Source organism: Magnolia sinica, chromosome 3 (genome assembly GCF_029962835.1).
Source record: "Magnolia sinica isolate HGM2019 chromosome 3, MsV1, whole genome shotgun sequence".
NCBI lineage: Eukaryota > Viridiplantae > Streptophyta > Magnoliopsida > Magnoliales > Magnoliaceae > Magnolia > Magnolia sinica.
Window position 1 is genome coordinate 58,829,585 of NC_080575.1, and position 14,064 is coordinate 58,843,648.

The window sequence follows — 14,064 nt, forward strand, 5'->3', positions numbered from 1 at the left end:
GATACAGAGTTCGGAGACTTGGACTTAATGCCTCGGGTCGCCAAAGGATATGTCAGATCCAAGGCATGGTTCACTAAACCGAGACAGAAGTTAAGTCGGTTCGGACGACACATCAGCAATCCGGGCATGCATCGGGCCGATCTTCTTATCAGATCGGCCAGCGCAAGATAAAGCCTCATCCCGAATATCTCGGGATAAGATCCCCGACCCCGAAGCTCACGGGATCGGATGAAGGCTGGAGATGGGCACGATCCTGTCTCCGTGATACCAGGAGAGGATCCCGCACACGATATCAGGAGAAGAATCCTCGTACGATTAAATGCTCCAGCAGCTATAAAAGAGGAACCTCCATCGTCTTGTGAGGTAAGGCAGAAATTCTTTCTCAAAACCCCTCAATACATTTAGACCCAGAATCCAGGCCTGACTTTGGCATCGGAGGGTCCCCTGCTCAAGCCAGGGTCTCCTTTGTCCTCTTTCCGTGCAGGTATACGAAGGTCCAAGAAGACGAACCAGATTTTCGCATCAACAAGAATAACGTGGCATGTTATGTTTTCAGGTATTATTGTTATGGATCGAGAGATAGTTACACAACTGAATCAGGGAATTGAAACACAGAGTTCCAACTCCCCAATCAAGTCAACCACACAACGGGAAGATGAGGTTATTCACTTACCAGATTTGACTGCAGTGATAGCAGTCTGTGAACACCTTTTCTATCAAGTTAGCAAACCAGCCCCACCTTTTTCTCTTCTTTTCCTCTTCTCTATCATGCACACACCATTCTTTTCTCTCCACTCCTCTCTGCTATTGCTGCATGCCAACACCCACTCTCTATTTCGAAATAAGAGGGGCAGGAGGCAGCCCACTACAACCCGCCCACCTCTCCCCACACACACACCCAAAAAAAAAAAACACGTGGCCAACATCTCTTGCTCAACTCAATAAGGGGAATATATTTATAGGGCCTACTTTGGCAGGATTGATCGAGATTGCATATAAAGAGCAACAATAAGGAAATAAGGGGTATATATTTTATAGGGCCTCTGCCAACATATACACTTATCCTCTTATCAAATTCAAATCATAATTCTTTTGCAGTGTGTGTGTGTGTGTGTGCGCGTGTCTATATATAAAGGTGGGAGCTCACCACCTGTAACTTTGTTAGATGGAAAATCTGGGATATGGTTTTTCGGGTGGGAGTCACAAAAATCAACGGCCCCCACCTAACATATTCATCCACAACTCTATAAAGCAAAACAAGAGAAAGCCAGGCCAGGCCTAGAAAACCACAAATCTAAACCTGAACCACAACAGCCTCATCCCTAAAACCGTTGGGAACTTTGGATGCATGCGGCGACAAAAAGCTCTAGTGCCACCCACAATAGACCTCAGCCACTTCTCGAAGCCCACCGACGACCAGCCACAACCCACAAAAGCATTACACTAATCCGGTAGCCAATGTCACCTTTCAAAGCTGGTTAAAAAAATACACGCCTCCAACACGGCACGAGCATCGAGAGCTCTAGCAAAAACCAAGGAGAGAACATCATCTCTGCAGACTTCTTATGCCAAAACCAAAGACAACCCAGGATTCCTCTGAGCCACAAAATAGACCTCGAGCAATGCAGATCCAAAGAAAACCAAGTCCCCTTCGTAAAGAAGGCCAATGACCCAGATGGGCAGCACCATCCACAACTCCTTGAGTAGGAGGCACCACCACGGCCCCATTTGGGAAGACCATCCGGCAGACCATTCAGCAACACCCACCCCTATTTGCGTTAGTCCCTGTGCCTACAAACTAAGGAGCACCAACATGCGTGCTAGACCACTGCACTCGGCAGGCCAATAAATTCTTCCTGAGGATACAGAAACAGAAATAGGGCCCATCCTTTACAAAGAAAAAAATTGCCGCCTTAGACCACAAAAACCCGTGCCTTTTGCTTCAAACAAAATAAAACACACTATTGAACTCCTGATCTCTAGGCCATAATCACCATCCAATCAGTAGGGGATCTACAGCAAATCCCAAGAAAAATCCCCTTTGCAAATTGGGTACATCATGCGGTTGAACCCCTTCAGAACTTCTCCCGAACAAAAACCCACCACCGATCCACTGATACAATCCAGCAGCCTATTCAATCCCCAGAAACTCCTCAAGACAGCAAAATGAGAAGAAGGAACAACAATGAACTAAATAGCAAAAGAGCATATGAAAAGGATTCCAGAGACAGATCTGCAGCAAGAAGAGACCCAACCAATATATATCAGCTGAGACAGAACCATAAAAGCCAAAAGAGAGAGCCCAGCAGCTATGTTCCTGCCCTCCGAAGACAACCAATGAAAAACCCTTGGATCCTTTTCTGCTACACGTGCATGCGTACACACGCACACATGCACATGGTGAGAGATGGCCTCATGCAAGTTGTGCTGATAAGCAAGAAGGCTACAACCAAAACTCATAGGCATCAAGGACGATCACTGTCCGATCCCACTCGAAGTCAAGGACGATAATCGGGGCTCAAAACCTTTCAGATTTGACCAGGCAGGGCTAAAGGTCGATGGTTTCACCAAGTTGGTCGCGGATTGGTGGCAGTCTCTAGAGTTCCAAGGCTCGGCAACATTTAGACCAGTCAGAAGCTCGCAGGGGTCAAAAACAAACTCAAGGTATAGAGAAACTGGATATTAACAGTTAATAATCTTTGAAAGAGAGGGTCCGTGTGGTGCCTAACGTGTCTTATGTGCAAAAGGGAGGAAGAATCTATGTTGCGCCTGTTTCTCAACTGTCCATATGCACTAGGAACCTAGGATTCCGTCTTTGTTGCCTTCAGGCTTCCTTGGATCTCACCTCACACTATGGAGAACCTCTTCCTATCTTGGCATGCTGGGGGGCTAGCCGCCAACCACGGGAAGAAATGTCATCTGGCCTTGTTGGCCGTGCTATGGGTATTTGGACTAAAAGGTACAATAGATGTTTCAAGGACAGTAGTAATACTCAAGGTGTCACAGTCAGAAAGGTGTTTTCTCCTTTTAAGGGATTGGGATTGTAAATCTTTTCCATGGTTTGTTTTGTTGCTGTTTGTTTTTGTTTCTTTTGGAGCCTTTGCTCCCTTCAACAAATTATTCATCTTTCAAAACAACAACTACAACAGCATTTAGACCTCCCCTCAAGAGAGTTGTAGAACTAGGTCAATACTTCTAGGAGATTAGAGTGGGAAAGAACAGGCTCACATACAACGGGGGGGTATTCAGCTAAGATGCATATAGCTAATAATTTACACTGAACAGAAGCATACACATGTCGAGAAATTTCTGGCATGGGTAACTGTTAGATCAAAGATACTTTTCATTCATAAAAGAGGTTATTGATCACTTATAACTGACCTCAAAATGGGGATGTGTGGCTTTGGTGGAAAACGCTTCACTGGCGTAGGGCAATCGCAAAGCCTTTCTAGGAACCTCGCTCAATGAACCCCAAGCCTTTTTCTTCAATTGTTCAAGAAGTCAATGAGCATCCATGAACTCATCTTTCGCATTCCGCCCATAGCTTTCCCAAGCGTCGATCTCTCACTGCTAGAACTCCATTGCAAGGGCACATTTGCACGGCAAGGAAATGGATATTAACCCCATGAATCCGTTGGAAAGGAAGTGTGGTGTGCATCAGGCAGACCCCACCATGTAGATGGATGACCTATCTAAGAAAAAACTCAAGCTCGTCCACTCGTGATCAGTGTTCGAAATATCGGTATCGCACTATGTATCACACCCTTGGGATACAGATACGTATTGGTTATCGCAAGGGATATATCGTTTGTATCGCATAATTTATCGCACTTTTTGGGAAACATGGGGAAACATTGAGGAAATGGTTGAAATTTTTAATGAAACTCTGGGGATTGTTAAAAAAGCCCTTAATACACACTTTTAAATTATAACATCTCAAAAAAATATGCACATAATAAGTTTCCTTTGTATAGGGTCCTAAGCTATGCGATGTTTAACTGAACTAATGCAATTATATTTAAATTGGATGCATAATATTTATAAATTTATCATAGTCACGTATGAAAACACAACGAATTCATTGAAAAGCAAAAGAAGAACTAAAGAAGTAAATTTTGAGAAATATACATATTAATAATGGGGACTAGTTGTGGTCTAGACCCACATAAAGTTGTGTGGTGGCTCGTAATCATCATCTCCATCTCAATTTGGAAGCAGTTTTACATTCCTCCCATTGGTGTGGCATACCATAGCTTTTTAATCAGGCAGCTTTTGTATGTACGGATCACCGGATGAACGGTGGATTTTACATTTGCAGCATATCAGATGGAAAATAAATGACATGGTGGACCTTGAAGTGACGTCACGAAGTTCTATAGGGCCCACCATGATGTGTGTTGTATCCACACCGTCCATCCATTTGGAGATATCATTTTAGGCCATGAGAAAAAGAATGAGTCGGATCCAAAGCTCGAGTGGACCCCACCACAAAAAACAGTGGAGAAGGGACGCCCACCATTAAAAATTTCTAAGGGCCACAAAAGTTTTCAATCAAGCTGAAATTTGTTTTTTCCCTTCTTTCATGTCTGTCTTAACTTATAAACAGGTTGGATCTCAGATAAACATCATAGTGGACCTTAGGAAGGTTTCAACAATGGGCGTCCCTCTCCCCACTGTTGTCTGTGGTGGGGTCCACTCCAGATTTGGATCTGACTCATTCTTTGTCTCATGCCTTAAAATGATATAGGCAAATGTATAGACGGTGTAGATATAACACATTAATCATGGTGTGCCCCACAGAACTTAGTGCGTCACTTCAGTAGCCAGTCTGGCCACGCAACCTATCTTCCGCGTCCAGATGCGGATTGCGTACTAGCCCCGCCCGTCCCTAGCTCCGAACTGGCAGTTCTGTTGGCGGGCCCACCGTAATGTATCTGTACATCCAAGCCGTCAATCCCTTTTCTCAAATTATCTTAAGGCATGAGCACAAAAATGAGGCAGATCCAACGCTCAAGTGGACCACACCAAATAATAAGCATGGTTGCATTAAAATGCACAAAGCATTAAATGTTGGTTGGTGCTCTGTTGGCCCCACCATAATGTATTTGTTTCATCCATTCCGTTCATCCATTTTTACGGATCATTTTAGGATTGATACAAAAAATTATAGGGATGTAAATCATAGGTGGACCACACCACAGGAAAACAATAATGATTGGATATCCACCATTAAAATCCTCTTAAGGCCCACTGTACTGTTTATTTGACATCATCTGTTGATTGGGTCCTAGAGACCCAGATGAAGGCAAGAAATAAATATCAGGTTAAATATCAGGTTGATCCAAGGCTTTTATGGCTCCCAAAACGTTTTTAATGGTCAATGCTCATTCAACACTGTTTCCTGTAATGTGGGCCACTTGAGTTGTGGATATGGTTTAATTTTGGGCTCAACACCTAAAATGATCAGTAAAAACGGATGGACGGTGTGGATAAACCAAATACAATCACGGTGGGCCCAACAGAGTTTACTCAATAAGATAAGAGCGTGCTACGCTCAGTACGCAATCCCACGCCCGTCATTGACGAGGCACATTGCGTCACCAAGTTATGTGGGTCCCACTATCATTCATGCACTGTATCAACTATGTACATCAGCTTTATCATATAATTTTATGGCTTTAAACCAAAATTTAATCATATCCAAATTTTAAGTGGACCACACCACCTGAAATAGTGTGAATTGAAGTCTACCGTTGAAAACTTCTCGGGTCCACAGAAGTTTTAGATCAAGATGATATTTGTGTTTTCCATTCATCCATGCCTGCGTGATCTTATAAACAGTTTGGATGACAAATAAACATCACCGGGGGCCTTAGAAATGTTTCAACGGTGGAAATCAATATTTCCACTGTTTCCTTTGGTATGGTCTACTTGAGCTTTTGATATACTTCAGTTTTGGGCTCAACCCATAAAATGATCTGGAAAAACGTATGGACGGTGTGGATAAACCACATGAATTCACAGTGGGCCCAACAGAGTTTACTTAGTACAATGAGAGTATACCGAATAACTCAATACGCGTCACCATTTCATTTTAACCTATCCGCGCGCTCCATTTTCGCCCATCCGCACCCCTCTCCTTCGCATTCCCTCTCCTTCACGCACGAAAGCATGCGTTCCGGAGCGACGTTCGCGGCGAGGTTTCCTCAATTGGGCCTGATTTTTCGCCAGAATCTCCGAAAAATTCCCACCTCCAATCACCGATCTTCGCTGCGGCCTACGGGTACTCTCCGATTTCTCTTCTTTTTTTCTGATTTTTTTTTTTATGATTCTTCACATATACGCAGCTTTTAATGGTCGGTTGTGGCGATATCGACGATATATCGTGCGATATCGACGATATATCGGCCGATATCTGGATTTTGGGTTTTTTGGTATCTTCCAGGGGTTATCGGGAGGGTTTCGTCTCGCAGGGGTGCGATAACGATAATATCGGCCGATATATCGGCTAATAGTATCGATATTTCGAACACTGCTCGTGATGTGGGGGGCCACACATGTATGCTGAATGTGGGGACTTGACAATGTCTTCTGAACCATCCATTGTCATCATCCATGTGTGGCCCAACTGATGAGTCTAATGACTAATTTTGGGGCAGCTCGTCTACATGACAAGGCCCACCAAATATAGGACCAATGTTGTCAAATAGCATATGCGATCGTGTGCGATTGCATATGCGTGTGCGCATATGCGATCGCACAATCGCATATGCGGTCGCATATTTATTTATTTTTTCAAAAAATTTAAAAAAAAAAATCATAAAAATCAAAATAAATTATTATATGTCATTGGGACATGAAATACATTTAATTTAAGTATTAAAAAAAAAACCAATTACATACATATGATAATGATACATTTACAAATTACAATATAGTTAACTTCTTAACAATTAACATTTTACATTTAACAAATATGAAATATGAAATATCCATATTCAACATTCAACACTACATGATATATAATATATCAAGTTATCATTTATCAACAATCAACAACATCAACATCAACATCAACACACTTAGACTTAGTAAATAACTAAATATTAAACAAAATTAAGAAGTTATGTATTTATTATTTATCTAATCAATAATCATTAATCATATACATTGATCTAGTAGCCATTGTGGCATATCACCAACAGGTCCACCACCATCATCATCATCATCATTCGAGTCATCTCCTTCTTCCACATACACTTCTTCTTCTTCCGTTTCTTCATCATCTGTACGTACTAATACTTCATCAACATCCAATGGTGGATGATCTTCAGCTTGATCATCATTATCACCTTCTCCTTCTTCAATCTCCTCAATCTCATCGACGGGTTGACAGCTACTACTCGCCCCCCGGCTCCCCCCGTCCTTCGCCTTCGAGTGGTACTACCTTCACCAGGCGTCGATCCTTATGCAACATCTTCAACTTGTGCCCATGTCAGCTCCTCTCCAACAAATATCGGGTCCTCCGTCTCTACGAGCCACTCATTATCTGCATCCAACTCATCTAAGCAGATAGGGTCAAAGAAACCGGGCTTTTCTTTCATACTTTAGAATCGTTCTCGCAATTTTTGATTGTGTTGAATGAAAACCAAGTCGTTGAGCTTTTTTTATTCAAGGCGATTCCTTTTCTTGGTATGAATCTGCAAGAAAGAAAGCGAATTTAGCATTAGCTATTTAGGTAATTAATTTAGCTTAGGCCACTAAAAAATTATAGTTTACAAAAAAACAATTACTAAACAGTCTAAACTTACCGCCTCGAACGTGCTCCAATTGCGCTCGCAACCACTGGCAGAACACGTGAGTCCAAGAATCTTCATAGCCAGCTTCTTTAGAACTAAATCCTTCCTGTTCGGGTCCACTCCATAGGCAGCCCACCAGTCAGCTGAAAAAAATAGTTTAAGTATAGGTTAGAGTCTTAGTCTCTTAGAGACACTTTGTAGAAAAACTTTTTATAAGAGTTCAATACACAGTTAACAGTACACTAACATTCATTCATAGAAGTACTTACTGGGTAATTTCATTGTCCGATATCTTATTACGATATCCCTTGAGAATATCCCTTCACTTTTTGTGTAGAAGTCCAGCAAAGTTGAGATCTTGTCATGTTCTCCTCTATCTAGAATCATTCTTTCCAAGACATCAATAAATCTAACCATATGCATAGTTAGTGCTTCTGCTGGATCAGCAGAAGTGAATAAACAGGCTAAGTTAAGGATGTAAGCAGCCGAATACAATGGGGATGACATTTGGCTGCCCCATCTTCTATCTATAATATCTAAAATTGGCTTGTAATCACGGTCTCTATAATTAAAATGGTCCATGATCTTATTTTTCGCTCTCTCAATCGCATCATATATGTAGCCCATTGCGAGCTTCTCATCCCCGTTCACCAATCGCAACACAGTGACTAAGGGCTCGAATGATTTTAGCCCCTTTACCACTTAAGTCCAAAAACTTTGAGAAAGAATTGTTTGTTGAACCCGTTTCCCTTCAGCCTTCTTTGACCTAGGCCTACTTGTAAAATCGGCCAACACTATAAAGCTTCTAAGTTCTGATTTCTTTGCATGTAGCATTTGTAGTATTAAAAAGGCTGTAGCGAAACGGGTGACTGCTAGACGTAGCAAGTCACCCCCAATGTGTTTTCTCATTTGACTGAAAAAAAGGGCGTGTTTGTACATAAAGACTTGCGATCACATTTATAAATAATCTACCTATATCTTCTAACATAAGATCAATACAATGGACCGCACAGGGGGTCCAAAATAAACGTCGCCTCTTCTCCATAAGAAGACGACCGGCCATTACATACGAGCCTGCATTATCTATAATTACTTGTACAACGTAGTCCTCACCTATTTCTTCAACTACACTATCTAGTAAGTTAAACAAATATTCTCCTATGTGTGAATGGCCCGACGCATCCACTAACTTCAAGAACATTGTCCCAGCTGGACAATTTACCAAAAAGTTAATGAGAGACTGACTGGATCCATCGGTCCATCCATCGGCCATTAGTGAACAACCATATATTTTCCATGATTCCCTATATTCAGGGATTGTGTATATTCAACTTCAGTTTTTAGGCATGTCTCCCTCATTTCATGATATAAAGGAGGTTTAAGCCTAGATCCAAATTGACCTATAGCCTCAACCATTACTTTGAAGCTTTTCGATTTAACGGCGTTGAAAGCAATGCTAGTTTGGTAAAACCACTTAACAATATATTGAATTGTGGTTTTCCTATCTTTTCATTTATACAGATTCTCTAAAGTTGTTTGAGCCGGCCCTTTCCCTCTACCCCTTTGGTCGATCACATCTTCGAGGTGTGGTCTACACCATCTATCCATGGGCCCATGCCCTCGGGCTCTTTTCGATGGTTGTACTTGTGGTCTAGACCGGCCGGTCGAAGTAGGGAGAGTGGGACTAGCTTCATCTACATTAACTACATTTATATCTTCATATGCATCTTGTTCCAGATATTCCTCCAGACGTAGGGCACTATCACATTTCTTTCTTGATTATTTTTCCATATACTCCACGATCTCCCTTTGAATTTCTGGAGTAATTTTGTCGCATGCTTTTGCATTTGACCCTAGTAAATGTGCAAGGTGTTGCTTGTGTCTTGCAATGCCACCGGAACTCACATACCCACATAACTCACATACTATGTGAGTCTTTTCGGTAGCACTACGGTAGTGCCTATACTTCCAACCCGAGTCATTCGACTTGGCCTTCAAAAAGGAAGATTGAGAAGAAGACATTATGATAGTGGATGGTGGTGTGTGTATTATTGATTGCCACTTGTTAGTATCCTAGTACTAAAAAGTAACTAGTTAGCTACTAACTAAAAACTAGAAAGTAAACTACAAATAAAAAGAAAACTAAAGTAAAGAAAGAGACTAAGAACTAAGAAGTAAGATCAAAGAGAGTAAGTAAGAGTAAAGACTAAAGAGCCTAAAGAGATGGGACTTGGGACTTGAGAGAGAGAGAGAGAAAGAGAGAGTTACACTTACACACTTACACTTGTAGAAAGGGAGAAGAAGAGGGAGAGAGAGAGAGTTGAGTTACACACTTACACTTGTAGAAAGGGAGAAGAAGAGGGAAAAGAAAATGAGAAAAAGAGAGAGAGTTGAGTTACACTTGTAGAAAGAGAAGGGGAGAGAGAGAGAGAGAGAGAGAGAGAGAGAGAGATTTACACACAAACAAAATTAAAATTACAAATATAAAAGAGGTTCCAACTTCCAAAATCCAAATTCTTGTCTAAGTTGTCTTCTCTTCACCTTTGCCCCTTGACTTGAGTATTGATCTTGAATTCTTATTGTAAGTTTGTAACTTGTACTTGTAACTTGTAAGTTGTAAGATGTAAGTTGTAACTTGTCACTTGTAAGTTGTAACTTCAAACTTGTAAGTTGTAACTTGTAACTTGTAACTAACAACTAACAAAGTAACAAATCAATTAACAAAAAAACTTTTAAAAAAAAAAAAAAATGATAGAAGTTGTTAGAATTAGAAACTTAGAAGTTAGAACTTAGAAAACTTAGAACTTGGATATTATGAAATATAAAATTCTAAATGAAAATGAGATAGAAAGAGAGAGTGATGTTATGTATGTTCCCTTGATTGAACTAGAAAGTAGAAACAAAAAAGAGAGTTCAATCAATTCAGTAGATGGAGATTGGAGAGGAGTCTTGACTCTTGAATCTTGATTCTTGAATATGGATGTATCATGTATCTTGGATTCTTGATTATTGATTCTTGTACCCTTCTTTGATTCTTGATTCTTGAAAGTTGAAAGAAAAGAAAAGAAATATGGAAATGGAATATGGATGGAGAGGAGTGGATGTAGAATGTAGATTGTAGAGTGCTTAGAAGTTAGAATTAGAAATATGCAAGAGAGGATGTAATAAGAGAAATAGATAATAGAGAGAGAGTTTGAGCTTTTTTTTGCATGTAGGAATGCTTAGAATACATATTTATGGAGAAAAAATCCGGATTAAAAAAAAAAAAAGGGTCAAAAAACGGTCAGAAATATGACCGTTGGCCATTATGCGATCGCATACATCGCATATGCTGGCACATGTGGCATATGCGATCGCATATGTGCAGGGATCGCATATGCCACTGCCGCATATGCGATCTCCCCAAAAATATGCGCATATGCGATCGCATATTCACATATGAATATGCGATCGCACCTGACAACATTGTATAGGACCATGATGTCCCTCGCCCATGCTAGGTGACCACGTGTGTGTGTGTGTGTGTGTGTGTGTGTGTGTGTGTGTGTAAGCAAAGCTTCTAATATAAATCACAAAGGACTTCATACTATTAGTTTTGCATGATGTTAGCAGCTGATGTACGAATGATAGTTTCATGACCAAGAAAATTTTGGAAGGTAGAAATAACTGGCTACCTACCCACATGGAGCAATATAACAGCAAAATAAAATAGGAAAAAGCCTATGGTGCACTTATGGTAGTGAGTTATTTGATACAATGGCAGTGCAGAGATTGATATGCAGGCACTCAGAAAATGTGCATGTGGCAGATATGAGCTCAAATTGAAGTGTTGAAATTAAGGAACCCAGTTTAGATAGTTTATCATTCCAAACAATATTGATCAAACAATCCTAACTCATGAATATGATTAAGGGACATTTGTTCATTGAATTCAGATGGATTACTCATTTTTGTTTCGACCATCCAATAAATGTCAGCTCCACTAGCTACAAAGAAAATCAGCGTCAAATTTCATTGAGAAAATCAGGAAATTCCATGCACAAAAAAACTATCCAGAAACAAAACAGGGGAGTTCATTGATACTTGGGCCAAGCGTGATGGCTGATACTCGAGCACTCAAAAGTTGTACATGCCATACATCAACTCAAATTAAACCTTCCAAATTGTGGGACCACCATAGATAGTTCATGACTCCGAAAATCAAATTGTTCAAACAATCCTAACCTCTGATTTGTAGACCCTGGCTATTTTTTATTTTAACTGTCCACTAAATGTCCACCAATCAGCTAGTTTGGTAGTCAAATCAGTGTCATTTTTGGTTAATGATCCATCTAAATTCAGCCTCAAATTTTGGATGGTTAAATTTGAGTTATTATATGTAAGGTGTACAATTCCAAAGTGCCTGGTATCAACCATCAAACACGCCAGCGAATAAAAAATACCACTGGCCTGCAACACCCATGTACCCTATAGTTGAAGCAAATAAATTTGCGAGAAGCCTGGGGTACAAATCTGTGGGACCATTGAGTCAGCAATCCAGATTGTTGATCCGACAGACGCCACAATGTATGACAAATGCTCCAAACATCTTCCATATTCAAGAATTGTAGCACTTCCAGTGGCCTGCAAATAGATGGTTAATAAAAAAAAAAATGCAACAATCATCTGGTAAGAAGGAAAAAAAAGATGGCTGGGATCTTCCAATCTAGAAAGGCTTTTTATGATAACCCACACAGATTTTGGGCCCATTAGATCAATTGTCCGGACAACTAGGATACCTAGATAAGAATACTGATGGGCAAGGATACTAAACAACAGTATTCCATTGTAATACGATGTTCAAATGTAGTTTTGCAGTGAAATATTTGACCCATTCAATTCACATTTCGTTCTAATAAACGGGGGAGCTGTGATTAAATCTTGGTGGCACTACTAATATTTTAAAAAAGAGTTGAGCTACAGTGGTACCAGGTAGATGTGGTACCCCATGTGATGTAATATATCACATCCAACCCGTCCATCAGATCCATCACCTCAATAACCCCCCAGTGCACAAAACTCAGGTATACCACAGCATATGAAATGTTGGAGACCCTCACCCACATTGATTTTCAACAGAGCCCACCTGTATCGCAGAACCACCTGATTTTTGGCACAAACCTTCATCCAGGCCAGATGAAGGGTCTAAACAGCCTGGATTCAATATGCACAACAAGGTGGGCCCCACGCACAAATCAAGGGTGGGAGTCCCCTCCCAACTTGTTCCCTGCGTTGTGGCCCACCTGAGGTTTGGATCAGCATGTTTTTTGGGCCCTAGGTGTATTTTGGGGCGACACAGCTGATGGAGAGGTGAACACATCATGTCGGCCCTACATCTTCCTCGTACAACTGTAGCTTACAGTGGTACCAATACCACTCGAGCGCGCCTGCTTTATAAAAATTGTATGTTATTTTAAAGTTTTTACAGTACATTTCCGCACATATATTATGAAAAGCATGTGAGAAAAATTGCCAGAATTTAATCAAATAAAATTGGATTCTTAAAACATTTCCAACAACTATCCTAGAGGGCTTGCATAGGGTCCATACCTTCGGAGTCGAGGTGCTGGCCCACCTTGAGGCAGGCAAGGCCGAGCTTCTTGTCGGCGGGATCGAAGGCGGATTCCATGGGAGCAAAGGAGGAGAGGATGTCATCGGTGCTTCTTCAATGGCGTCTTTTTCTTTTGTTTTGCGCTAGCGACAGGGTAGGGACAATTTGGAAAAGGCTTGCGAAATTGTGACATGGGTTTTGGTGTAGGGTTTTGGGTGTTTTATGGGGATTCTGATTTGCGAATGGAAGCGTCAGGAGAGGGTTTTAGGAGGGGCATTTTGGGAAAGCTCGTGAAATTGTGAGGTGGGTTTTGAAGGGTTTCGGTGCAGGGCTGATGCCGGGGAATTGGGTTTTTGTTGGAGGGTGGAATGGGAATTTGGGTTTGCAGGAAATTGACCGTACTAGCGTCGATGTGTGGTCAAATTCCCTTACGGGGTGTTTTGGCGCGTGGTATCGGGAAGGATCGGGTGGGATGGGAGAAACGTAATTATTACAAAGGGAAGGAATGGTACTACGTGATAAGCTTAATTCGACTATGTGACTGTAATATGGTAGTACATTGAATGGATATACCCACTATCTTTTGAAACTATTGGGAATAAAACATATACGCTTATATCCAAACCGTTTATCAGTTTTGTAACCTTATTTTATAACATGGGCCTAAAAACGAAG

General features: G+C 41.1%; 1 protein-coding gene and 1 long non-coding RNA gene across 5 annotated transcripts; both read right to left on the reverse strand.

Moving 5' to 3' along the window:
- Positions 1-1,126: 1,126 nt before the first annotated feature.
- Positions 1,127-13,815, reverse strand: LOC131239939 (uncharacterized). 3 transcript variants are annotated; one of them, XR_009168494.1, is made up of 3 exons: positions 13,389-13,815; positions 3,382-3,567; positions 1,127-2,233 (listed from the first exon to the last, which is right to left on the reverse strand). It is a non-coding gene; the product is annotated as an uncharacterized LOC131239939 (long non-coding RNA). The 3 variants fall into 3 exon arrangements; XR_009168496.1 differs by having other exon boundaries at positions 3,382-3,570; XR_009168495.1 differs by lacking the exon at positions 3,382-3,567.
- LOC131239938 (uncharacterized) lies at positions 7,163-8,547 on the reverse strand. Of its 2 annotated transcripts, XM_058237880.1 has the most exons (3): positions 8,069-8,541; positions 7,812-7,942; positions 7,163-7,700 (listed from the first exon to the last, which is right to left on the reverse strand). In XM_058237880.1, exons 1-3 carry the CDS (start codon positions 8,424-8,426, stop codon positions 7,668-7,670), a joined length of 522 nt encoding a protein of 173 aa, XP_058093863.1. In that variant the 5' UTR covers positions 8,427-8,541; the 3' UTR covers positions 7,163-7,667. The 2 variants fall into 2 exon arrangements, with proteins under 2 accessions (XP_058093863.1, XP_058093862.1); XM_058237879.1 differs by lacking the exon at positions 7,163-7,700 and having other exon boundaries at positions 7,735-7,942; positions 8,069-8,547.
- Positions 13,816-14,064: the final 249 nt, after the last annotated feature.

What these genes read in the sequence shown, in the direction of transcription:
- LOC131239938 (XM_058237879.1), bottom strand. Translation starts at nt 8,426, where the DNA reads ATGGGCTACATATATGATGCGATTGAGAGAGCGAAAAATAAGATCATG. An exon ending in TCGGACAATGAAATTACCCA is followed by an intron (nt 7,943 to 8,068) that starts GTAAGTACTTCT and finishes TATTTTTTTCAG; the next exon opens with CTGACTGGTGGGCTGCCTAT.